General features: G+C 39.8%; 3 protein-coding genes across 4 annotated transcripts; 2 read left to right on the top strand and 1 right to left on the bottom strand.

Annotated features, from left to right (window-relative positions):
• Positions 1–528: 528 nt before the first annotated feature.
• dhrs9 (dehydrogenase/reductase (SDR family) member 9) lies at positions 529–6,559 on the bottom strand. The gene is made up of 5 exons (XM_072444405.1): positions 6,537–6,559; positions 2,865–3,177; positions 1,207–1,465; positions 947–1,110; positions 529–779 (listed from the first exon to the last, which is right to left on the bottom strand). The coding sequence occupies exons 2-5, from the start codon at positions 3,175–3,177 to the stop codon at positions 553–555; spliced, it is 963 nt and encodes a 320-aa protein (XP_072300506.1). The 5' UTR covers positions 6,537–6,559; the 3' UTR covers positions 529–552.
• Positions 6,560–7,788: 1,229 nt separating this feature from the next.
• pfkla (phosphofructokinase, liver a) lies at positions 7,789–15,733 on the top strand. Its single transcript, XM_072444402.1, has 22 exons — positions 7,789–8,000; positions 8,939–9,012; positions 9,099–9,176; positions 9,926–10,115; positions 10,552–10,717; positions 11,744–11,788; positions 11,863–11,971; positions 12,066–12,158; positions 12,246–12,338; positions 12,443–12,568; positions 12,636–12,700; positions 12,776–12,839; positions 12,911–13,057; positions 13,124–13,194; positions 13,318–13,405; positions 13,497–13,649; positions 14,021–14,185; positions 14,249–14,310; positions 14,398–14,509; positions 15,108–15,207; positions 15,290–15,395; positions 15,499–15,733. The coding sequence occupies exons 1-22, from the start codon at positions 7,898–7,900 to the stop codon at positions 15,644–15,646; spliced, it is 2,358 nt and encodes a 785-aa protein (XP_072300503.1). The 5' UTR covers positions 7,789–7,897; the 3' UTR covers positions 15,647–15,733.
• A 3,989-nt stretch (positions 15,734–19,722) lies between these two features.
• Positions 19,723–22,572, top strand: tmem169b (transmembrane protein 169b). Of its 2 annotated transcripts, XM_072444403.1 has the most exons (3): positions 19,723–19,850; positions 20,471–20,758; positions 21,493–22,572. In XM_072444403.1, exons 2-3 carry the CDS (start codon positions 20,479–20,481, stop codon positions 22,107–22,109), a joined length of 897 nt encoding a protein of 298 aa, XP_072300504.1. In that variant the 5' UTR covers positions 19,723–19,850; positions 20,471–20,478; the 3' UTR covers positions 22,110–22,572. The 2 variants fall into 2 exon arrangements, with proteins under 2 accessions (XP_072300504.1, XP_072300505.1); XM_072444404.1 differs by lacking the exon at positions 19,723–19,850 and having other exon boundaries at positions 20,363–20,752; positions 21,493–22,569.
• Positions 22,573–23,889: the final 1,317 nt, after the last annotated feature.

Raw genomic sequence — 23,889 nt, 5'->3', positions numbered from 1 at the left:
GTGTGTAAAAATGTGCTGTTCGGTCTTTGTGGAGCCAGAAGAGTTCTTCGGTTTGTCTGGTGCAAAGGTCCACCAGAGTAAAGTTGTGTAATTGACTACACAAGACTTCACGGTCTCTGATAAGTGCTTTAGCAGTTTTCCTTATTTCCTCTTGGAGTAAGAATGAGGCGAGTAAATAAATAATAAATAAATGATATCAGGAAACAGTAAACAAGTTAGCTATAATGGTTATGACATGGCCTAAAAACTTGATCAAAGCACAACAATAAGTATTGTATTCAGAAGATATTTTGCACTGTAAAGGATTCTTTTACAAACGAACAGTGATATACCGAAAGTGATATACGATTACCAGTTCACAGTAGTATCGCGTCTTTAGAAAACTACTGGTGTTGGTCATATTGTTTAGTTTATTGAGATAAATTAGCTCCTGCCATACCAGTTGCTATTCTTCCTGGGGCCTCCTCAAATTCATTACATTTCTATATACACCCCACCTCCCCTACACACACACCCACACGCACGAAATTGTGAATTATAATTGTTCATGTTTTATTGTGCCGATTGAATTTTGAGCTTGATGGCGTTTTGGAGGAACCACCAGTCTGTCAGGAAGGTGGGCATGTAGGACAGAGGCAGCCACACCAGCTTGGCATCATATCCTGGAGAGTAGCGCTGTCGAGGATAGACGGCTGAGATGGCATGCTCCATACAATCAACCACTTTCATCAGGTCTGAGTCAGTGAGCTGGGAAAATCGACGCTTGATCTCTGCAACCACTGTACAAAAACATTTCACTTAAAAACTTACATGATGCCAACAAGCCACGCACAACAGATTGTAACAGATTAACAATAAGTCATTTTTTATGGCAAACAAGCGCAGCTCTGTAATTATGGACGCTGCCAGAGTTTCCTGTGTAAATAAAGGCTTTTGCATGACTTACTATTATCATAGTAATCGATTCCATAGTCGTCCTTCACATCTTGTGGCAGTTTGTCCCAACGCTTCTTTAAGTCATCTCGGAGCATATCTGGGTTAGTCACATTAGTTTGGAAAAATCCTGGTTCAAGGCAACACACTTTGACCCCGAATGGTGCCATGTTTATTCTATAAGACAAAATGAATTAGTCTGTAGATTTGTAAACAATGTACATTATGTCCTCCCATAACATCAAATTAGCTTCATGTAATCCGTGTCCTCACCTCAGACCGTCGTTGAAAGCCTCCACACCGTACTTGGAGACACAGTAGGGCCCTCCAAATGGACTGACGCGCCCAAAAACACTGGCCACGTTCACCACTCGTCCTTTGGCCTTCTTTATGAAAGGCAGGACGCTCAGAGTGACACGAATGACCCCATCCAGGTTAACAGCCAGCATGCCCCTGTAGTCCTCTATGTCGAGCCAGTCAGTGGGTGCAGATGGGAGAGAGACACCCGCATTGTTCACCACAGCCCACAGTCCTGTAAGAAATCAGAAAACCCACAATGCAGAATATTCTGTGGTTTGTTCAGTGTTTTGGGGTCATCCGTTTTTTGTCTGACAATGTGTTATTAGCAACTTTACAACACGCTTAGTTAAATAAAAACACATCGATCTGCCTGAGGAGTGGGTCCAGCTCGCCTCCGACGGTCCCTCATCTGCCTGAAGAGTGGGTCCAGCTCGACTCCGACGGTCCCTCATCTGCCTGAAGAGTGGGTCCAGCTCGACTCCGACGGTCCCTCTTCTGCCTGAAGAGTGGGTCCAGTTCGCCTCAGTCGGTCCCTCATCTGCCTGAAGAGTGGGTCCAGCTCCAGTCTCCTCGTGTCCGTCTGTCCGTCTGTGAGAGTCGGATCTCTCCTTCACTGGAACTCCTCCAGGTTTCTACGCTTTTTTCCCAAAGAGGTTTTTTTGTAGTTTTTCCTGGCCGAGAAGGAGAGTCTAAGGACAGAGGACCCTGGGACATCGTCCCTCGCCACCACAGACATTGTCTGACTTCATCGCCACCACAGACATTGTTGATTCATTTCTCCCTGTGGCCCTCAGAGGCAACTGTTGTTGTGATTTTGGGCCTTACAAAAATAAATTGATTTGAAATTGATTTGAAAATGTTGTTCAAAAAACAAAAAATGGACACTCTTTTACATAGAATCTATTTCATACAATGCAAAGTGTTGGACTTCCTGCAGGGATGGTTACAATGTGACCCGCCTAACTCACCCAACCTGTTTGCTCAGTACGACTGTGCTCGACAAACGAAATACATTCTTGGACGTCAAATCATAAGACATGCCCTGTGCATCGGTTAACCAACCAAAAAAGGCAGGATATGGTGTTGGTAAAAGCTCTCATAATTATTAGGATTGTGCCCAAAAACTACTCTGTATAGGAGAAGTAACTAGTAAACAGCATTTTTTCCTCTCTTTTAAAGATTTTGTGCTTGTAGGCTCCATTGACAGGAAAATAGTGTGAAATGGGGGATGAGAGAGAAGGGAGGACATGCAGTAACTAGAGTCAGGAATCTAACTCATGACATTGCAGCCCGGCATATGTGCTATTCCTTGACCACTCGACCACCGGGCAGCACAAAAATGGCATTTTAAAGTGAAAAATAAGCTAAAACTAATGTGCATGGCCCATTCTGACTTTCTAGAAAGAACATTTCAAGCCCTTAAGATATGGAAGGAAAGAACGGTGGAGAGCGAGGCCTGTGAAAGGATGGAGGGGAGGGTACGTGGTGGACGCTTGGATTTGGAGCAGCTCTGGGACAGGTTTTGTTTGTTCACGTGTTATGTCTTCATCTATTTAAGTCTTGTGTAGAGTATTTTTTTTACGATCCTAAATATATATTAAGATATATTAACAATACTATATTCAGCCTACCCTTGTTTCCCACCAGACTCTTGATCTTGTCTGCTGCCTTGGCGACACTTGCTGTGTCAGTGACATCCAGGTGGAACGTGGTCAGCCGGTCAGACGTGGCCTTCTTCAGCTCATCCTCTCCCTTCTCTGTGTAACAACCAGCAATAACGCAGTATCCCAGTTTATCCAGGTGACGAGCGAGGCAGTTCCCAAAGCCACTGTCGCAGCCTGTCACGTACACATATTTGTCTTCTTTATGGGGCACTCTTTTCAGCTCCTTCAGCCAGCGGTAGATCAGAAAAAGGACCACCAGTCCAACCATGTACAGGAACATCTAGAAACATAAAAACATCACAATCTGCTCAGTGGAGTCGCTAAAACTTTACTTCCACCAGAAATATGTATCACTTGCGTCATATCCTCAGCTGCAAAGACACATGTCTCTATGAGTCATAAGTTTATTTAATACATTAATTATTGAGAAACACTAGTTACACGACGTATAAAGAAATTTAATGTGGTATTTTTACACCACTTCTTTCTTTACACTGAATGGGTAAAGTACGGGTCACGTCACAGGCTCTTCTTTTCTGTTTTTGAGTGCAAACAAAACAAATTCAACATGTGATCCTTTCACAGAGTCCACATTCTTATTCAAATACACTCCCACACATCTCAAGTATTTAAATAAACATAAGGAGTATACATGACCTATCAGATTAGTTTTGCACAATTAAAACCGTCCATAAAATACATATTACAATATATTGGTAAATTATTCATGACAGTGTACAGTTATACATTTACATATTACACACGCATTTCCGCAGCATGTGGTGTTGCATGTCATAGAACAAACAAAATGCTACAGTATATCAGACTTATTTTAAGGGGGAGAATGTTTAATTGTTAATGCTGACAAGTTTGATTGTTCCAAAGCCACTTTTTTATTATTTTGATTATAATAACCAAGTATAAAATGTAAAAACATGTGCATTTTAGCGAAAAAAAAAGAACAATTGTGTCGTTAGAAAAGTTCTGGGATTTTATTTTATTTTTTAACTGTAGTCTACATTGAGGCACAGGATTAGATATGGTGTTTATGTCTCCTCTCCCTTTGGTGGAGGGTTCCTCTTCTGTTGGCCTCCATAGAGACCTCAATGTGGAATGTATGACCTAAAACTTAATTATGTATTGGCAAATTGATGATCATGATGATAATAATAATAATAATAATAATAATTGCAACTGTGGATTTGGAGATGCTAAAGTAGTATATAGAGTATATGGTGTATACCAGTTCCAGGGCTGTATTTGAGCTCTTTATTAAATATTTAAAAGAAAATCAAATCAATTAAATGAATGAAAAGTCATGAATTCATTAATTTCTTTACCGCTTGTTCCCATTAGGGGTCACGGATGACTGGAGCCTATCCCAGTGACTTTGGGCCTTAGGCAGGGTACACCCTGGGCAGGGGCCAGCTCATTGCAGTGGAGAAGATGCTGGTGTTAATGAAAAGTCAGTTTTGGTGGAATTGGGCTCAATAATCAAGCTTTGTTTTGTAATTATGTATGATTGCATTGTCCCTGTCAAATAACATTTTTTAAAAAACAAGACAAAAAGTTGTAGTTAAACAGCTTTGTCGCCATCTACAGGACAATAACTTATTTAAAGTTTTCCAGTCAGGGTTGAGCCCACCACAGCACTGAAACTGCACTCGTTAAAGTCACAAATGATTTGTTATTAGCTGCTGCTGATGGACTTGTCTCAGTCCTGGTCCTGTTGGATCTCAGAGCAGCGTTTGACACCATTGACCACAACATTATGCTACAGAGGTTCGAATGTGATGTAGGTGTTGGAGGAACAGCCCTCAGCTAGTTTAAATCCTATTCATCTGATAGGTACCAATTTGTTGATGTAAACCAGAGCTCCTCCCCTTGTTCAAAAGTAACTTACGGTGTGCCACAGGGATCAGTACTCGGTCCAATTCTGTTTACTCTTTACATGCTGCCGTTAGGCAACATTATCAGAAAGCATGGCATTAACTTCCACTGCTATGCAGATGACACTCAGCTGTATTTATCAATGAAACCTGATCAGAGCGATCAAGTAGACAGACTTAGTGCTTGTGTGAAGGATTTAAAAACCTGGATGACACTTAACCATCTGCTTCTTAACCCTGAAAAAACTAAACTCATTGTGCTGGTCCTAAACATGTATGAGACGCTTTATCTGAGCAGATAGTCACACTGGACAATGTCAGTGAAGCCTCCAGTTCTACTGTAAGAAACCTCAGAATCTTATTTGACCAGGAGCTCTCATTTAAAGCTCATATAAATCAAGCCTGTAAAACAGCCTATTTCAATTTGTGCAACAAAGCCAAAATCAGAAGAATCCTTCCTAAAAGCGATGCTGAAAAATATATCCATGCATTTGTAACGTCTAGATTAGACTAATGTAACTCCTGCTCGCAGCATGTCCTAAAAGCTCAGTAAAAAGCTTTCAACTGGTTCAAAATGCGGCAGCACGATTACTAACAGGAACTGTTAAAGATGCTGACACAGTCTCTTCATTTAAGACCAGGCTTAAAACGTTCCTCTTTGAAATCGCTTATGGTCAGACCAGTTAGGACCAGAAATATAAAGCTACAGTTTCAGCTACGCTGCCCTAGGAGCAACTATGCTGGGGGAAGTATGACAGCCTGAGCACTATCCTCTTCTTCTGACTACTTATTCTATCAAACAATATTTAATATTCAATTCCACTTGCACACTGTTCATTGCCTTTTCTTTATCTCACTCCGAGGACCTGTGGACCCAGATGCTCCTTTCCTGGTGAAGCAATCTCTACCCCATATGAACGGCCCTTCATCTGCCTGGAAGAGCTGGTTCTCCTCCTGAAGAGCTGGTTCTCCTCCTGAAGAGCTGGTTCTCCTCCTGAAGAGCTGGTTCTCCTCCTGAAGAGCTGGTTCTCCTCCTGAAGAGCTGGTTCTCCTCCTGAAGAACTGGTTTTCCTCCGGAGTGGCTCCAGCTCCACTGTTTCCCTTGCGTACCTCTGTCCGTCTGTGAGAGTCAGATCTCTCCTTCACTCTGGAACTCCTCTAGGTTTCTACTTTTTCCCAAGGAGGTTTTCTGTAGTTTTTCCTGGCCGTGAGAAGGAGGGTCTAAGGACAGAGGACTCTGGAACATCGTCCCTCGCCAACACAGACATTGCCAAATTTGTTTTTCACTGTGGCCCTCAGAGGCAACCGTTGTTGTGATTTTGGGCATTACAAAAACAAATTGAATTGAATTGATAAAGTACTTAAATAAATACAATTAACCCTAATTTTGTTTTATTTTTAGCTTGAAATTATTACATACATCAATTTAGTTTTGCTGTGGGGTCCTGAGTCGGTTAAAAGGTTAGTTTGTTTATGCCATTTGGAACATTCAAGGCAAAGCTTTAACATCTCTATGGAGACAAGCAATTGGTGCACAATCTTATTCATCAGGTAACACAGTGCAGCTTTAATTTGGCTACCAAGGTGCAAGTAACTATAAAGTATGCTTTTTTAAAAGTTGCACATGGCTGAGCGTGATGAAAACAGAGGTCGTCCCAGGCTCCTACAAACTAGCAGCATTTCCCAACGCGTTAAATAATATGCAACATGACAAACTTTGATCTGATGCAATAATATTTGTATTTCCCACCTTTGAAGACGGTGCGTCGATGCTACAAGTTCCTCACACTAAATGTGTCAGCGCCCCGGCTCCTCTGAAGGACAGTCTGTGCTCTGCTGGTCAGGCCAAACTCCACTAAAGGCTGCTGTTTGCTTCTCCCTCAACTCTCCGCAGACCAAATGAGAACTCTCACGACAGCCAAGCCGAGAGTGTTGAGGAGCCGCACGCAGGGGTTACATGTCCGCGGACATTTGTTTCCTCTTCTCACTACGATTTAGGAGCGCCCTCTGCTGGATGGATTATCACATGACATTAACACATTTGGGCTTGAGCTATAAACCAAGAGGTGCTCTTACATGAACTTTTTATGCTACTAAGTTTAATTTCCTCACACTTTCTGCTGTGCAAAGCCACAGCTGCCCAGGGGCCACTGTCACAGATGCACTGTGCGCTCAGACTGCCACGATGAGCCAAAGCTGGTTTTATGAGGGGTTACAAAGGGAGGTGGACATCATTTTGTGGGAAAGCATTAGCAAAATCCTGAGATCAAATGAGCGAAATCATTGTTGAAAAATGTATTTTTTAAATAAATGTGCCGCCTGCGCACTGCATTGGCACGAGGACTGGAGGCTCAGGCCAGAGCTTTATCAAGTTGACTTATATCTGGAATGTTGTATAATCAATACATCTAATTTATTGCTTGTTTACTTTTGTATGTGAAACATAATTAACATGAGATAAAAAATAAAAAGATATCTGTCATTGTCACGCTTTGGTGAATGGCACATTTGGTTTCATCGGGTCACTACAATGTGCGTAATCTTCAATGCACGCCTAAAGTCATATTTGCCAACTTTGAATGAGAAATAGTCATTTGTGTTTGCCTGTTTCAATGGCCTATTCGATAATGATCTGTTATTTCTCTGTTGTAGCCCTGTGCTCATCCATGCTCAGTCTACATCACGATCAACACATGGATCTATGATATCATTTACACTTCAGGTGAACCGCTGTAGCGTCTCCTGCTGATTGACTCAAACGCACCAGATCCATGGAGTACGTGACCGTCCGGCGCGTGAACAGGGCACGGCCAATGGGCTGGTCCAACTCCCACGCGCTCGTTACGCACAGACCTGACGCCGGCGGGGGGCGGGGGGGCCGGGATGGGAGGGGGTCCTCGTGGAGCGCGGTCCTGGATTCCTCCTTATATGTCCTTATATGTCCGTGGGAGGAGCCAGGCCGGGGGGAAGTGTCTTTACTCGATTAAGTCGCAACACAACAAGAAGCTGCAAACGAGGAAGTAACTAAAGGACCAAAGCAAAGACACTTATACGAGACGATAAGCGTTTCATGCGTTTGTGCTGCTGTTGTTGTCCTTGTTGTTGCTGAACATGGCGAAAGTGAAGAGGCAGACCTCAGTGGACCTGGAGAAGCTGAAGATGAGCGGGGCTGGGCGAGCCATGGCGGTGCTGACCAGCGGCGGAGATGCACAAGGTTTGCACAGTTTTGACATCACATTTTTGACATCACATTCTGCCTTCGTGTGTGTCAGTGCTGTAATTATGCAGAGCAAAGCAGGATCTGTGCTGTAATCATGCTGATCATAGCAGGATCTGCGGTGTTGGCTACGTGCAGTTGGTTCGTCACATATTTATAGCGCATGGTCAACACTGGGGGAGCTATAGCTATATATAACCTATTATTGATTAATAGGCTTAACAATTCGTGGCTTTGAGTTTCATGTGTGTACGAGAAGATTTAGAATTGAGTTACACCATCAGAAAGGTCATGGTAACCAGAGTGTAATACTTTTAGAATTAGCAAATCATCCCCCAAAAAACAAGGGAGATATTCAGGTTTTAAGAGTGTCATATTGAGGCAAAAGTGTCCACACATTTCTGCCATAAAGCTGTGACCTCTACTGGCCAGTGGTCAGTGCTGCTATGGGAGCAGCACCTGTGTGTGTACAACCACCACGTCATGCATCTAACCACATCATATTATTTTCTGATAGCGGGTGGTAGATGCCTTGACTAGACATGCAATATTGCTTAACACATTGTTCGCCTTTAATTTAATATATTTTTTTAAATATTTACACGGACAAAAAGCAACCATAAGCACTTTACATTGCTGTGGAAAGCATAGAACTTAAACATGGGCTATTGTTCCTGACAATAAGATATTCTACGTTGATAACATTGCTTTTATCACCAGCAGCTGTCAAGCCCAGCAGACGTAAATCCATGAACTTTATCAAACAGGACTAAAGGGTCAGAGACTGTCTGACCCACATTCATTCATGCAATGGCAATTTTTGCCACATAGTAAATGATCAAACAAAATGTTTTGAAAAGTGTTTATCAACATAATGTAGCAGTGCAGTTTACACTATGCTTGTAATAGTTCTGTATTTGTTATGGTGTTAACAGGAATGAATGCTGCTGTGCGGGCTGTCACCAGAATGGGAATCTATGTTGGGGCCAAGGTTTTTCTAATTCATGAGGTAAGCAGGTTTTCATGCTGCTGTATGGCTCTTGTTGTGTAAACTGCCTTATTATGACTACACACAGATGTGTTACTGGTTGACAGGGGTACCAGGGCCTGGTGGATGGAGGGGATAACATCAAACTGGCTCACTGGCACAGTGTGACCAATATCATCCAACTTGTAAGTAGACCTCACTGCTGATAGTTCTACTTAATCTATGTCTTATTGAGTACATCATTTATCACGTTTGTTCATTGAAATTCTTATGACATTCTTTTCTGTCTCACTTTGATCTTGTTAATCTTCTTAAAAGTGAATTATATCTGGTAAGGGGTCTTGAGCTTGTTACTGTTGTTTAACACCAGCTTTTGCATGCTGCGACTCGCAAGCCTACCATAAACAAGTGCTGTTGTTTTTTTTATCTTGCTTTGTCCAATGCACACAGCTCTAAGTCTTAATTGTTGGATATCACTTTATCCAGACTTAGCCGGTTGATGATGAACAAGAATACCATTGTAAGGTACTAAAAAAGATTCTGCTTTAGGACTTAAGACAATATTATTGACCAACCAGTTCATAGCTGTTGGTTCTATTATGGCTGTCTGCATTTTGGACATTAATTAAAATGAGAAGAAAATAAATAAATCATAGTAAGCTATCATATCATGCGTTTGAATGGTAAATAACATGGGTCTAGATAAACCAGTGAGTAACTTTGCATCATAAAGATCAGATTTGGTTGTAGCTTGTTCATGTTCACCAAATCTGATCCAATTTCAGTCATTTTTTCTGGCTTGTGTGAAGTGTGAATATAGAATAGTGCAAGAGCTTGGGTGCGCCCCAAAATCTACTCATTCGAAAGATTAAACAATAATTCTCTAAATGTACTGTACATTTCTGTTGCTTATGAGTATGTGTGCACTTTGCAGGGAGGAACTGTGATAGGCAGTGCCAGATGCAAAGCCTTCACCACTCGTGAGGGCAGACTTGCAGCTGCATTTAACCTGGTCAAAAGGGGCATCACCAACCTGTGTGTGTGTGGTGGGGACGGCAGTCTCACTGGGGCTAATACCTTCCGCAACGAGTGGAGCGGCTTGCTTCAGGAGCTGGTCGAGAAAGGTAAACTCTCTTAAATGTAGATAATGGATTTTAATCATTGACCGAGGTTCAGGAGGTGCACCACGACTCAACCTGCTACTCCTCCTCCTCCTCCTCCTCCTCCTGCAACCATTCTTTAGCCACACCTCTTAATTGCCCAGAAGCCCTTTTTATACAGGCCTATCCCAGCAACTCTCGACCCCACCCTCGCACCCCATGTCTCTTTCACTTCCGCCTTACATGACCATCTAAAGAAAGGGAGGCTTCTGAATTGGCTGGGCTGGTCACCTGAGCCCGAGCCCTCATCGGTCTATCCTCGATGTCATTGTCCTCATCATCACCACAATTCTAAATAAATATTCCCTTGTATTCCATTATTGTGGTCCTTGCTAGTGTAGTACTCTGTAGTAATGAAGTTCTATTAATATGTTATGTTTGGTGTGTGTGATGCTTCCAGGGAGAATTGTAGACACAATGGCCAGACAGTATAGTCATCTTAACATTGTGGGGCTGGTGGGCTCCATTGACAACGACTTCTGTGGCACTGACATGACGATAGGAGCTGACTCTGCACTGCACCGCATCATGGAGATAGTTGATGCTATTATGACTACTGCTCAAAGGTAGGTCTTACCAACTAAAATGTAAGGATTTAAACACAAAACTATTTTATTACATGTACTTACCTTATACGTTTGACTACTAAAGCTGGTCAATTTTGTCTTACTTAGTTAGATTTTTTACCTTCTTGTAGAAAAATATTCAGTTGTAGTAATCTGGAAACAAACGTTTCGACTCTCATCTGAGAGTCCATCTCAATCTGCGAACAAAGTCTGGGAACTCGGATATATATATCCTACTCTGAATACGACCTGCCCTCCGGGTGGGACTTCCTGTTAAAGGGAGTATTTGGTTTCACTTGAAAATACCCTTTTTGTTTTCTAACAGCCCTGCAATGGGCCCGGATCGGAGTCGAAACCTTTTGTTTTTCTAAAAACGGTGTCCAGATGACTACAACTGAATATTTTTCTACAATGGAAGTCTTCTGGATGAATGAGGGATTACACTTAACCCTTCTTGCTTAGGAGCCTGTTGTTCCAAAATCGCTTGAAAAAATGACCCCCATTTAAACTGAAGCAGTTCCTGAACCCTGTGGAGCACAAACAATTGGCTGGAGCCTTTGTGAAGCTGAGCCTCAGTAGTTTTGGACCCTGAAAGGTTTACTCTAATCATACGTAGAAACAAGCTCTGCACGGAAGAAATCAGGTTTCACGGTTAGGTTTTCTTTGTTAAATATTTGAAGGAGTAAAGCTGGTGTCAGGAGGTCGGGTCTGACACTAAAATGAGGGTCAGTTTGGTTTTGACAATTCTCTTGCTGAAGATAATTCACAAAAAATAGTTTTGGGACTTTTAATAAAGCAAACAGGTCCAGGCGGAATCCATATAAAATGCATGTGTGGGTTTGGAGTACAAACTGACCCTGATGCTTCCCAGAATTATTGATTTGACTGGAAATAAGTGGGTTACAGCTTTATTTTTAGGTACAGCATATGAAGCAGCTTAAGAGTTCTCTTTTATAAGATGGTGGGCAAAATCTTGTCCTGACTTGTCAAAAGTGTAGTTGTAACACTGCATGCTTTCTATTGTAGCCACCAGCGCACTTTTGTCCTGGAGGTCATGGGACGTCACTGTGGGTGAGTTTAGGTTGCTATTAGCTTCTTTTGCAGATGCAAAAGCTTATTTTAAATTCCTTTTTTTCCCACATCAGGTATCTGGCTTTAGTGTCAGCGCTGGCGTCTGGGGCAGACTGGCTGTTCATACCTGAGGTCCCTCCTCAAGAGGGCTGGGAGGACCGCATGTGTGCTCGTCTAGAGGCGGTGAGCCACAATCTACAGCTGCATCACACTACAGCTGAATTTATGTTTCTAGCTTTAATTTAGTGTTATCTTTAATGTTACTTTTTAACCACAGAGTCGCTCTGGATCCAGACTCAACATCATAATTGTTGCAGAGGGCGCTATCGACTGTAATGGAAAGCCAATTTCATCAGCTTATATAAAAGATGTAAGTAACTTCCCTTGTATTGCAGTAAATGTGTTCTTATTTTGCAATTTGTTTCTATATATCCAATGATATTTTGTTATGCTTCAGCTGGTGGGGAAAAGGCTTGGTTATGACACCAGAGTGACAGTACTGGGCCATGTTCAGAGAGGAGGGACTCCTTCAGCATTTGACAGAATTTTGGTGAGTTTAACATCATGATTTTTAAGACTTCAAACCCTTTTCCAAACATAGGTTACTTTCATCTTTGTTTAACACCTGAAACAAGTGTCTTTTCCATTCCACAGAGCAGTAAGCTGGGCGTAGAGGCAGTAGTGGCCCTGATGGAGGCTGCCCCGGACACTCCAGCGTGTGTCATCGGCCTGTCCGGTAACCACGCAGTCAGGCTACCTCTCATGGAGTGTGTGGAAATGGTTAGCTGCTGTCTTCTTTATTCAGTATTGTCATGAGCACAACTAAACCACCCTTTGCTTTTTAAAGACACAGCTGGTCCAGCAAGCTATGAATGAGAAAAGGTTTAGTGAAGTTGTGAAACTGCGTGGCGGGTAAGGGACTATAATCTTGTTTTTTCTTGGAATGGAAAAAAAAATACTCACCGAAGATAAAAACTCGTTTCACAGGAGCTTTGAAAATAACTGGAATATCTACAGACTTCTCGCATTCAAAAAACCAGCCCAAATTAAGGTCAGTGCTCGGCTCTTGACAGTTTTTTCAGTTAAACATTGGGCCCCAACTGAAATGACTCTTGTGTCCAGACTGAGTTCTCCATAGCCATAATCAATGTCGGGGCACCGGCTCCCGGGATGAACGCTGCTGTGAGATCTGCGGTCAGGTTAGCCATTGCTCAGGGGCACAAAGTCTATGCCTTTCACAATGGCTTTCAAGGACTGGCTGATGGAGAAGTAAGTATTTAAGTGTGTGCCAGTTTGTCTTTTGAGTGAACACAAACAAATGCCTTTTACTCGCAGTTGTTTGAGATGGAGTGGCACACAGTTGCAGGATGGACTGGTCAAGGGGGCTCCAGACTGGGGACAAAACGGTGAGAAAAAACACAATTACAATTATTTTCAAACGTTAACTTGGATGTTTATGAGATTTATGTAAAAAAATAAACAAAAGGGCACTTGGCACACAGTTACCTTTGTTCCTTATGTTTATATAGAACTCTTCCGTCCAAATGCATGGAGAAAATTGTCAGTACACTCAAAACATACAGTATTACATCACTGCTTGTAATCGGAGGCTTCGAGGTAAACCCATCAAAAGCATTCAAAGGATAATAAACTAGTGCCGTATTCTGTTGGAGATGTTTTATAACACATGCTGCCTGCTAACCCTCAGGGCTATCACGGTGTGCTGGAGCTGTTTGAAGCCAGGCGTCTTTATGAGGAGCTGTGCATCCCCATGTGTGTCATCCCAGCCACCATCAGCAACAACGTCCCGGGAACAGACTTCAGCGTGGGAGCAGACACAGCTGTCAATGCTGCCATGGAGGTAACACTGCGCAGAGCCTCACTTTGGTGTGCTGTTGGTCTGTGCAGCTTCGCCCCAAAAAAGATGCATCAAATGGATATACCGGTAATATAAAAGTCTGCAGCCTGTTTTAATTTAAATATATCCACTTGGTGTTCCTTGGACCTATAGATACTGTATCACATTATCTGTAATGTAATTGTTCCCAATACCATACAGTCCGACTACCTACATTTTGGGCTGCATTTTCTAAGGCTAACGGAAACAAAACTTGTCAACAAACAAACAAACCAACAAACAAAAAGAATAAAATAAACTAACTAATATAATTTAGGTGTTCTACATATCTGTGCCATATAAAGCCTTTGTGAGATTAACACGTGTCTGAACAGGGTTGTGACAAGATCAAGCAGTCGGCCTCTGGCACAAAGAGGCGTGTGTTTGTGGTGGAGACTATGGGAGGATTCTGTGGGTATCTGGCCACAACCACAGCTCTGGCTGTGGGAGCGGACGCAGTCTACATCTATGAAGACCCCTTCAACATCCATGACCTTAAGGTATAAGCAACAACAACATACTTTTAGGAATCAAAGTCAGTTTCTAATGCTTTTACTTTTCAGACTAACGTGGAACATTTGGCTGAAAAGATGAAAAAGGACATTCAGCGAGGTTTAGTGATACGGTAATTATATCAGCGTTTTTTCTTGTACCTGACGAGATACTGTCATTGATTTTAATATGTTTGATATGGTTTGGTTTTGTTCAACAGGAATGAATATTGCCACGCGCACTACACTACCGACTTCATCCATAAGCTCTACTCTGCAGAGGGAAAAGGCATCTTTGACTGCAGAGTTAATGTGCTCGGACATCTGCAACAGGTCAGAGGTCGATTTAACAATCTTATGGCGAGACACTACAGGTAAACAGGAGAACATCTTACATTTAAAGATGAAACGTTTCATATATAAATACTGCACATTTATGGGACATATAAATCTGAAAAAAATGATGGAGCCAGCTTAACTTTCTTGCTTCATTTGACGTATTAGAGCAAGTAAATTACAGTTAGGGGGGCTTCTTATTTAGTATGGGTAAATTAGATCTTACTGAAAATTTGCGTAAAAAAATTGCAAAAAAATAAGGGAAAGTGTGTTGTCTGTATGTGCTAGTTTAAAGGGCTGATCTTTATGTCTCTGGTCGAAAAATGCATTTTGAGAAAACGACCCTAGAAGTTACCATGTCCCATATAAATCTATGATGCTCATGATTAAATGAAACAATAAAACATCTGTAGGTGTAGATTCAACCATTTTGTTGTTTCCGGGTGAAGGCTTATACGTTGAGAAAGCCAACTAACCAGAAAACGTAAGAAAATAACTAATTTTGCCTTTAGTGTCTTGCCTATAAACGGCCTTTCCTTAATTAAAAAATACTTTATACACTGTTTTTACTATATCTATCTTACTTGTTATTTAGGGAGGCGCACCTTCTCCATTTGACAGAAATTTTGGCACCAAGATGGGGGTGAAGGCTATGCAGTGGCTTTCAGAGCAAATGACCGATAACTTCCGTCAGGGTAAGTATACTACCATCCATTTTGTCCACATTCTTTTGGACGCAGAATGAATGCTCCATAATGTCTTGTTCCGTGTCTTCAGAGCGTGTGTTTGCCAACTCGCCAAAAACTGCATGTGTCCTCGGACTGAACAGAAAAGTTGTTGCATTCACTCCCGTCTCTGACCTCAAGGAGATAACAGACTTTGAGTAAGTTGTCTAAAACCCGTAACATAGAGTGCGTTTGACAAATCTAAGCTGGCACTATATTGTTGAAATGTTTTATTACAAAAATATGACATCTGTATTGCAGACACCGAGTACCAAAAGACCAATGGTGGTATCATGTGAGACCATTGCTGAAGATGTTGGCCAAGTATCAAACCAGCTTCAGTGAATATGTCCCTGGATCCCTCAAACACGTGACACAGCGATCACTGAGTGTTGACAATGGTTTCTAGGCTGCGTTCAGTGTCAAAATGAGTGCACCCTTCTTGCCGCAGCAGCTAGCCGCAAAGAATGTAACTAAAGGGCAATTATTACAACAAAAAATTAAGTACAGTTTTAAAGAGGATTTTTACTGCTACTGCTTCTACAGATTTTTTAATATTTCAATGTGAGAGGAATTAATATAGTCCAGATATGAGTTATTATGGTGTTTATTACGACATGGTGCTATGTGTATCATGAGTCAACGTCATTGAAACATGCCAAGGAAAAATAACTAAAAGTGATTTTAAAAGTAATTTATTTGTTAACTGTATGCAATTCATTCAAGTTTCAAGCATTTGAACATTGTATTTAATCTGCTTCAACAGTATTCAGAATAAACCGTGATTATTGACCGTTTAAATATTTTTAATTGTCTTAATACTATATATATATATATATATATATATATATATATATATATATATATATATATATATATATATATATATATATATATATATATATATATATATATATATATATATATATATATATATATATATATATATATATATTATTTATTATATAATATATATACATATAATATATATATATAATATATATATTATATAATATATATATACATATAATATATATATATAATATATATATTATATAATATATATATATATATATATATAATATATATATATTATATAATATATATATATATATATATATATATATAATATATATATTATATATATATATTATATAATATATATATTATATATAATATATTATATAATATATATATATTATATAATATATATATTATATAATATATATATTATATATATTATATAATATATATTATATATATATATATTATATAATATATATATTATATATATATATATTATATAATATATATATTATATATATATATTTATATATATATATTATATATATATATATATATATATATTATATATATATATATATATATATATATATAATATATATATAATATATATATATATATATATATATATATTATATAAATATGAACTGTTTTGTAATGTGAGTTGCTTTCTGGTAAATCTTTTTCAATATAAACTGCATGCATTGAACTGTTTTCCCTTTAAAACAAAAAAACAAGTAATGTAACTTCTGGAACTGCCATCTTAACAATGCCTTCAATTAAAAGTTGAATGAAAATGGAAAGTCTCCCCTGGCTTTATCTTTGTTGCTGCATCCCTCATTAGGGCTTCCTGTATTGAAGGAAAACTGGAAGTCCTCACTTGGCTCGGGCTGGTTGAACAGGAACTCTACAGAACAGAAACATGCTTTGTGTATTAGAAAGTACTTAATTAAATATATAGTTGTATGGAATTTTACCCATGGAAGTTTTAGATGCTGTAGTTTTCTGTGAAGATAACAAAGACCGTGACATTTGTGTAATTGTAAGGGTTAAAACCGAGGTTGCACGTACCTTCTCTCCAAAAAAGGAGCTTGTGAAAGGTGATGCTGAGTCCTGCAAAAAATATTTATTGTATTTACAAATGAGCACAACAGTACCATAAGTAAAACACACAGTAGGCTCACCTCATCCTGTGCCTCGAAGCCAAAAAAGCCTGGAGTGCTTGGTTCAGAGTGTATATCAAAGGGGAAAGCAGGGGATTTGCTTGAATCTGAGATTTGTGAAGATCTGCCAGGGCTAAACCTTTAATAAAAAATGTGTGGAAAGATTCTGTCATGCAGTGTGCTTTAGCCAAGATGATAATTTTCAAATCTTACGTAAATGGGAAAGTGGGGGTTGCAAGGCCAGGTTTTGTTATTGCTGGAGAAGTGTGTGGGTTTGTTTCTTGTGAAGATACTTGACTCAAAAGAGTTTCATCTTCCTCTTTGTTAGCAGCTTGGCCTTCTTCCGGACCCTCGTCCATCTCTACCGCCATTGCTTGTTCAATTTCCATTACAGTGAACTGTTGTTCCTGTGTGGTATGATAATGAAATGTTAAAAGTTGGAAAGTTGAAACAAAAAATGTTAGTAGACACGATGTCAAAAGAAACAAGGTACAAAAAAGGATGTACCAGAGATGGATCCTGTGGCCCAGTCTCAAGGTCTTTCTCTACGGACTCTGTTTGTTCTTGATGTTGTTCTGATGAAAAATCAAAATCAGTATTACTGTAGAACATCAGTTGATACATTTGTTAAGATAAATCACTGTACGTGCCATCAATCTGCTGAGAGTCCCCTACGCCTGTCTCCTCTGTTTGTAGTTTGGACTGGGAAGCACTCTGTGCATCTGTGACAGCTTCTTCACAAACCTCCTCAGACAAAATATGATGTTCCTGTAATATAATTTCTGTATTTAAAGTTTGCTGGTAACAAATAATATTTCAGACCTGTTGGGTTTTATTTTACTTTTGCATACCTTTGTTTTCTGCGAAGAGGAAAGATTCTGTAAAGAGGAAAGATTGTCCTCTGCTGTTTCCTGGAATGGTTGTTTTTCTGGCTCTTTTTCGAGTTGCTCACTAGAGACAGTGACATTATGAGGAATACATTGTAATAACATTCATAATGTAATTATAAATCTCAGTTAATTAAATAAAATGCTAAAAAATATACTTTTCCAAGGGTTTCTCTGGGGAAGTGTTTTCAATCACTGGAGCTGCTAAAACAAAACACATATGAACTAAATACATTATGGTCTTTAAATTTACAACACAAACAACAGATTTAACACCTGTGAGATGTTCCAGCTCCTTTTGCTTTAATGTTATTAAATCATCGCAGCGCTTAATCTTGGCCTCAATCTCTCTGTTTTCGGCCTGCAGCCCTAAGAGCTTTTGGGCAAGAGGATTGTTGTAATAATATTCTTTATACGACTGGAAGGATGATCTGTAGCTTGAAATCCTCTTTTCATACTCTTCCCTTTATAAATGTGCAGATAAGAGTCAGTCATACAGTGATACCAAAGCTCAGTGCAGTCCATGGGTCAGGTAAAGGGTAAAGGGTAAAGGGTAAAGGCCCACCTGTCTCGGTTGTAGCTGTCTTTTCGGCTCTCCAGTTCAGCCTTCAGCGTCTGCTCATAATGCAGCACCAGGCTGTTGCTGGCTTTCATACTGTTGAGAGAGAGATGAGACCTCCATTTAAATACCATTTGATTATTGTTGTTGTTGTTGTTTTTAATGACCCATATCTTACCTTTTGGCAATTGCTTTATTCTGTACCAAAGTGTTTTGTTTTGTCTCAATATTTTCCTCAAGGGTCTTGATATTTGTCTTGGTTGTTTCAATATGGGACTTTGCCTTAGAAATCTCATCTCTGTAAACTGTTCATACTCACTTGTAAGTACATTGCAACATATTTTTACACAAATAATTAAACATAACTAGTTCATAGAAATATTCAGCCTTAAATTATAACAACAGACAAACCATCAATTTGTTGACTGGTGTCATTTTTCCTTTGAGAAAGCTCTCTTGTGTGAAGGGCTAAAAACACACAATACACGTTTTGTTTTCAATTAGCAAACAGGCTCATTTTTATGTAATAATTGATTATACATTACCACATTGAAGCAGTAAACTGTTAATGTTTTTTAGAAAATCTTCGTCAGCCATGTTTTACAAACACAGAGTTAAGCTAGCGTTAGCTTTAGCCACATCCATGGCTTTAGCGGAGAAGTTGTTATGGTGTAGTCCGGTCTGAAGACAAATAAATACACAAACACAAACAATTTAATAAACTAATAAATTATTGTTAGTCAACCCAATTTTCATTCATTGACCTTATGTTTTACAATTTTGTTAAAATGATTTAAATACATGCAATTATTCATACTGTGAAATAGTATGTGTACAAAATTACAAACACGTTTAATAAAAAAGTTAAAACACTGCACCCACTCACAGAGGCCTAAAGCTACAATACCATGAAAGTATAACAATAGATCCCTGTAAAGTGTTCTGGATCTATTATATTACAGTATATTCACTGTTTGCTTTGGCGCATCTGTGTGCGTAAAATAAGTGGATTATTGGGCGGGCACAGGGCTATTCATGAAAGAATCTGCGCAGCCGCACATCTGCACGTACGTTGCGCACGTAACGGCGACAACGCCGCTGTGATGATGGTTCCGTCAGCTCATGAAGCGTGTACCTGACAAAATGGTTTATTTGTGTAGATATACAAGCCGACGTTTTCTGACCTGATGTTTTGATAAGGTAAGTCTGCTTTTTCGTGGAATATCACAATCTCTGCTGCTCTGTTCGCCGGCTGCAGACAAAAGAGCCGACATGGGTGGGATTTCCATGGGAGGAGATCAGCTGTGAGACGAGCTGCTTTGTCCATTTCACCTCTTCTTCCATTATATATTTTTTGAGAAATGTCCGCAATTTGTTTTCGGCAATATTATTAATACATATTAAGCAATCAAATAATTCTGGTTGTTTCAGTTTGCAAAGGGAAAAATATGGGTCACCACTTAGTGCTGTCCTGCTGATCATCCAGGCACATCCTGCTTTTGAAACAAATGCAACATTGTGCATGTTTTGTGTGTTTAATCCATTAATTTCCCATCTACATTGTAGGACTGCGTTATAACTGACACATGACAGTTGTATCAGTAAAAACAGACTGGATGTAGGCCATGCATGCAGGATTAATCTGCCCCTGGAAAAATGGGTTGTTTTTTTCTGATGACATTTCCCCTCTCTCGTTTTTCCTCTTTGTAGCTTTCCTTCAATTCATATTTAGAGCACATTGGCTACAGCAAATATGGCAACATCACAAGATTTACTTTAGTGCTGACCCTTTGATAACAAAGGTAGATTAATCTGAGCAGGTCTGAGCATGGCTCAAGTGGAATCGTCTCACACTGAGGGGGAGGGCAGCCCCCAGTTGATCTCCCTGAGATCGGACGTCTCAGGCAATCACATTGACAATTCGGAAACTGGCCCTTCTGTGAGAAGGAAGAGGAGAAAAAAGAGAGAGCCACGGCCTGAGTCAATCATTGTATACCGCTCTGAGATTGAGAGGGCATCAGAGGAGGACCTGACTGGTGAGGAGGCCCCTGAGAGAAGCTCTGAGGAGGGGGCCAAGTTCCTGTGCACTCCCACTAATGAAGGTATGGGTTGGTCAAAGATGTTATCGATTATGATTTGTACATACAATACCCAATTTTATCAGTAATATTTGCAATGTAATCTGTGCAATGTACACACCTACTTTATCAGATATATATTCTTTTACATGTGTATTCTCATACCTAAACATGACTGAACAAACACAGCACCGGTCTGTTTAAAGGAATATATAGCTTATGAAAAAAACTTGGAAGACCAAATTAATCTTTTTGAAGTAATACGCACCTACTGGAAGACAAACTTCATGTCCATCTATTAACTATGCAGCATTGCAGTGTTGGTAAGTCATGGGACGATAAAAGTTATTCAGGCTAAGCAGACAAAACGCCAATGTTAGCTTGTCTTCTGGCGCTTTAAAAAAAACAAAACAAAAACTGAAATATTATTAAAGGCATTTGGAGCACTAAATGAGCTGATTGATTTCTACATAATGATGTTAGACAATGGACTAGCTAAGCCTATATCTTTATTTACTCTAATATGTATGTTTAATCAATGTCTTATCCAAGTGTGCTGCTTTTTAACATTCTGTAACTTCTGTTCCTTTTATCCCTTCTTGGCTGTCCTTATATATAACCAAGATGTCAATGAACCAGCTGTTGTTATTCCAGTTTTATATTATAAACCTCCTCAGCCTACAGCCATTTAGCTGAACATCCACTTAGCCATTAGCCCCTAAATGCCTTCAAATGGTTTTAACGTTTACATTCTGGTGTTACAGGCTGGTCTCTTCCTCCCGACAGCCGCTACGTGACCCTGACTGGCACCATCACTCGGGGGAAGAAGAAGGGCCAGGTGGTTGACATTCACGTGACACTGACCGAAAAGGAGCTCCGTGACCTGGCCAAGTCCAGGGAGCGCCTGGACGCAGAGTGTGAGGCTGGGGAGGGCTCAAGACGCAACTGCAGTTTGGGGCTCTGTTCTGGCCCCCATGTTGTTTTGTGGAGCATTTCCTGTTTGCCTGTTATATTCGTCCTGTCGTTCATCACCTCCTTCTACTACGGCACTCTCACCTGGTACAATGTGTTTCTGGTGTACAACGAGGAGCGGACGTTTTGGCATAAGATCACCATATGCCCCTTCCTCATCATTTTCTACCCCATGCTGATCATGCCCCTGGCGGTGTCTCTGGCGCTGTACTCCGCTGTGGTACAGGTTTCGTGGGCGTTCAGCGAGTGGTGGCAGGATGTGCGGGACCTGGAGAAGGGCTTCTGTGGCTGGGCATGTGGGAAGCTCGGACTAGAGGACTGCTCCCCGTACAGTATTGTGGAGCTGCTAGATTCGGACACTCTACAGAGCAAAGCCCCGACTGAATTTGCCCAAACCTCATCAGTGTAAAATAAGATCCGGTTGAGTTGAATGGAAAAGTAATTCTTATGTACCGCCCTAATTTGTTTTATATTACCATAACCTCTATTAATCAAAGAATAGGGTCGGATGAAAGTCAAATTAACAAACACACCTTAAGTTGAGCCTTTCAAATGTAATTGAATACAGATGATTGCGCCTTACAGTTGAAAAGTAACAGTTGAAATGCTTTCCTTTCAATTCAAACACTTGCTTTTATTAACTTATTACATTGCCTGCACTGTTTCTATAAATATTGTAAACTATGTATCTGTATCTGGTCCTTATGGAGTGGTTGAATTAACCTATGACGTATATACTACCTTCCATGAATACCTTATCAGGTAAAACAAACTAACTCACATTTCTGTCAAAGTGAACTGAAAAAAAACTTGGTAAATAGCCTCGGTGCCTGATTTTATAAGTGTTGTACATCCACCGTTCAAAAAGAGAAAGTCAACATCACTTTGCCTGTATACTTGTACCATACTTTGTAGTGTCATTGAAAACCGATTTTTATGTTAAAAAAAAAAACACTGCATATTTATTTTTGCTGATGTGTGTCACATGGGTGATTCATTACTGAAGAGTACACACACAGCAGCTTTTTTCTGTAATTGTTGTTTTGTGTATTTATTAATGTCATCAAGTTTTTATATGGTTATTCACAACAGCAGATTTTATTATAATTATTTTATTCCAGGTCTGTGTTTTTTATTTATTTTATATTGAATTGATTTGACTAAATGCACTTTTTCTACATGTAAATACAGATAAATGGATTCCACCATAACACGCATTTTTAACTTGAATTAGCAAAAATGTATTGTTCTTTGTACACAGACCTCGAAGAAAACTGTTTATTTATTTGATTTCTTATGACAAACTACGTCTTGATAGAACACTGTTTACCATTTCATATCTCATGTTGTTAGTAGGCTAAATCACTACTAATAAAGTTGCTATGAATACCTTTTATGTCAACCCCCAATTTTATTTAGGTTTAGTTCTTTATTAATAATATTGAGAATATTGAGAAACGATGGATTGGAGCAACATTTGATATGCCACGTTTCCTGCCTATTCTATTAGAAACAGAAAAGTTGCCACTGGAGGGCGACAGCGGCTTGTCCTTCATTTGCATTTGGCTCACAACGGAACTCCGCCCAAGGCTGTCTGAGTTTCTCTCCGGATTCATAATATAGTGACACAACGTCTCTCAGTGGAAGGAGGGAAAAAGGAAATAAGGAAAATATGGCATCAAAAGTAAGTAATTGCCATATTTATTTTGTCATTCAACTAATGCCCCATAGTAAATATGTAACGCAGCTATTCTGCACATAAATAGTTAAATAGTTGGGTAATGGACGAGTTGTTGTAGTAAACTAGAGTCAGACATGTCGAGGCATGTGGACAGCACAAGCGTCATCCCTCGTTGATCTGCTAAAGTTGTTTATAAGTAATCCAGTGTTTTGAATAGCTGTCTTCATTTCTAAACGTGTTTTGGAGAAATCATCTAAACGTGAAATCTGATCACCAAGAAACGCATGTTCACTTTTTTCAATGATTAATGGATTAAAAAAACACAGAAAACATATTTTTTTGAGTCAGTGATGATTGATAGATCTCAAGATGGACTGTGCACAAATATAAAAATTATTGTGTAGACATCACCCTCATCGGGCTCATCTCGGACAGGGATGAGTCTGTCTACAGGAGGGAGGTGGACTGGCTGGTGTCCTGGTGCAGCAGTAACAACCTGGAGTTCAAC

The sequence above is a fragment of the Eucyclogobius newberryi genome, unplaced genomic scaffold (genome assembly GCF_026437365.1).
Source record: "Eucyclogobius newberryi isolate DKJ021-1_F unplaced genomic scaffold, fEucNew1.0.hap1 SCAF_14, whole genome shotgun sequence".
Taxonomy (NCBI): domain Eukaryota; kingdom Metazoa; phylum Chordata; class Actinopteri; order Gobiiformes; family Gobiidae; genus Eucyclogobius; species Eucyclogobius newberryi.
This window is presented reverse-complemented; position numbering and strand designations above follow the sequence as displayed.

What these genes read in the sequence shown, in the direction of transcription:
- dhrs9 (XM_072444405.1), bottom strand. Translation starts at nt 3,177, where the DNA reads ATGTTCCTGTACATGGTTGGACTGGTGGTCCTTTTTCTGATCTACCGC. An exon ending in GAGTCTGGTGGGAAACAAGG is followed by an intron (nt 1,466 to 2,864) that starts GTAGGCTGAATA and finishes GATTTCTTACAG; the next exon opens with GACTGTGGGCTGTGGTGAAC. An exon ending in GCTTTCAACGACGGTCTGAG is followed by an intron (nt 1,111 to 1,206) that starts GTGAGGACACGG and finishes TTTGTCTTATAG; the next exon opens with AATAAACATGGCACCATTCG.
- pfkla (XM_072444402.1), top strand. Translation starts at nt 7,898, where the DNA reads ATGGCGAAAGTGAAGAGGCAGACCTCAGTGGACCTGGAGAAGCTGAAG. An exon ending in TGACCAATATCATCCAACTT is followed by an intron (nt 9,177 to 9,925) that starts GTAAGTAGACCT and finishes TGCACTTTGCAG; the next exon opens with GGAGGAACTGTGATAGGCAG. An exon ending in AAAAACCAGCCCAAATTAAG is followed by an intron (nt 12,840 to 12,910) that starts GTCAGTGCTCGG and finishes TCTTGTGTCCAG; the next exon opens with ACTGAGTTCTCCATAGCCAT.
- tmem169b (XM_072444403.1), top strand. Translation starts at nt 20,479, where the DNA reads ATGGCTCAAGTGGAATCGTCTCACACTGAGGGGGAGGGCAGCCCCCAG. An exon ending in TCCCACTAATGAAGGTATGG is followed by an intron (nt 20,759 to 21,492) that starts GTTGGTCAAAGA and finishes CTGGTGTTACAG; the next exon opens with GCTGGTCTCTTCCTCCCGAC.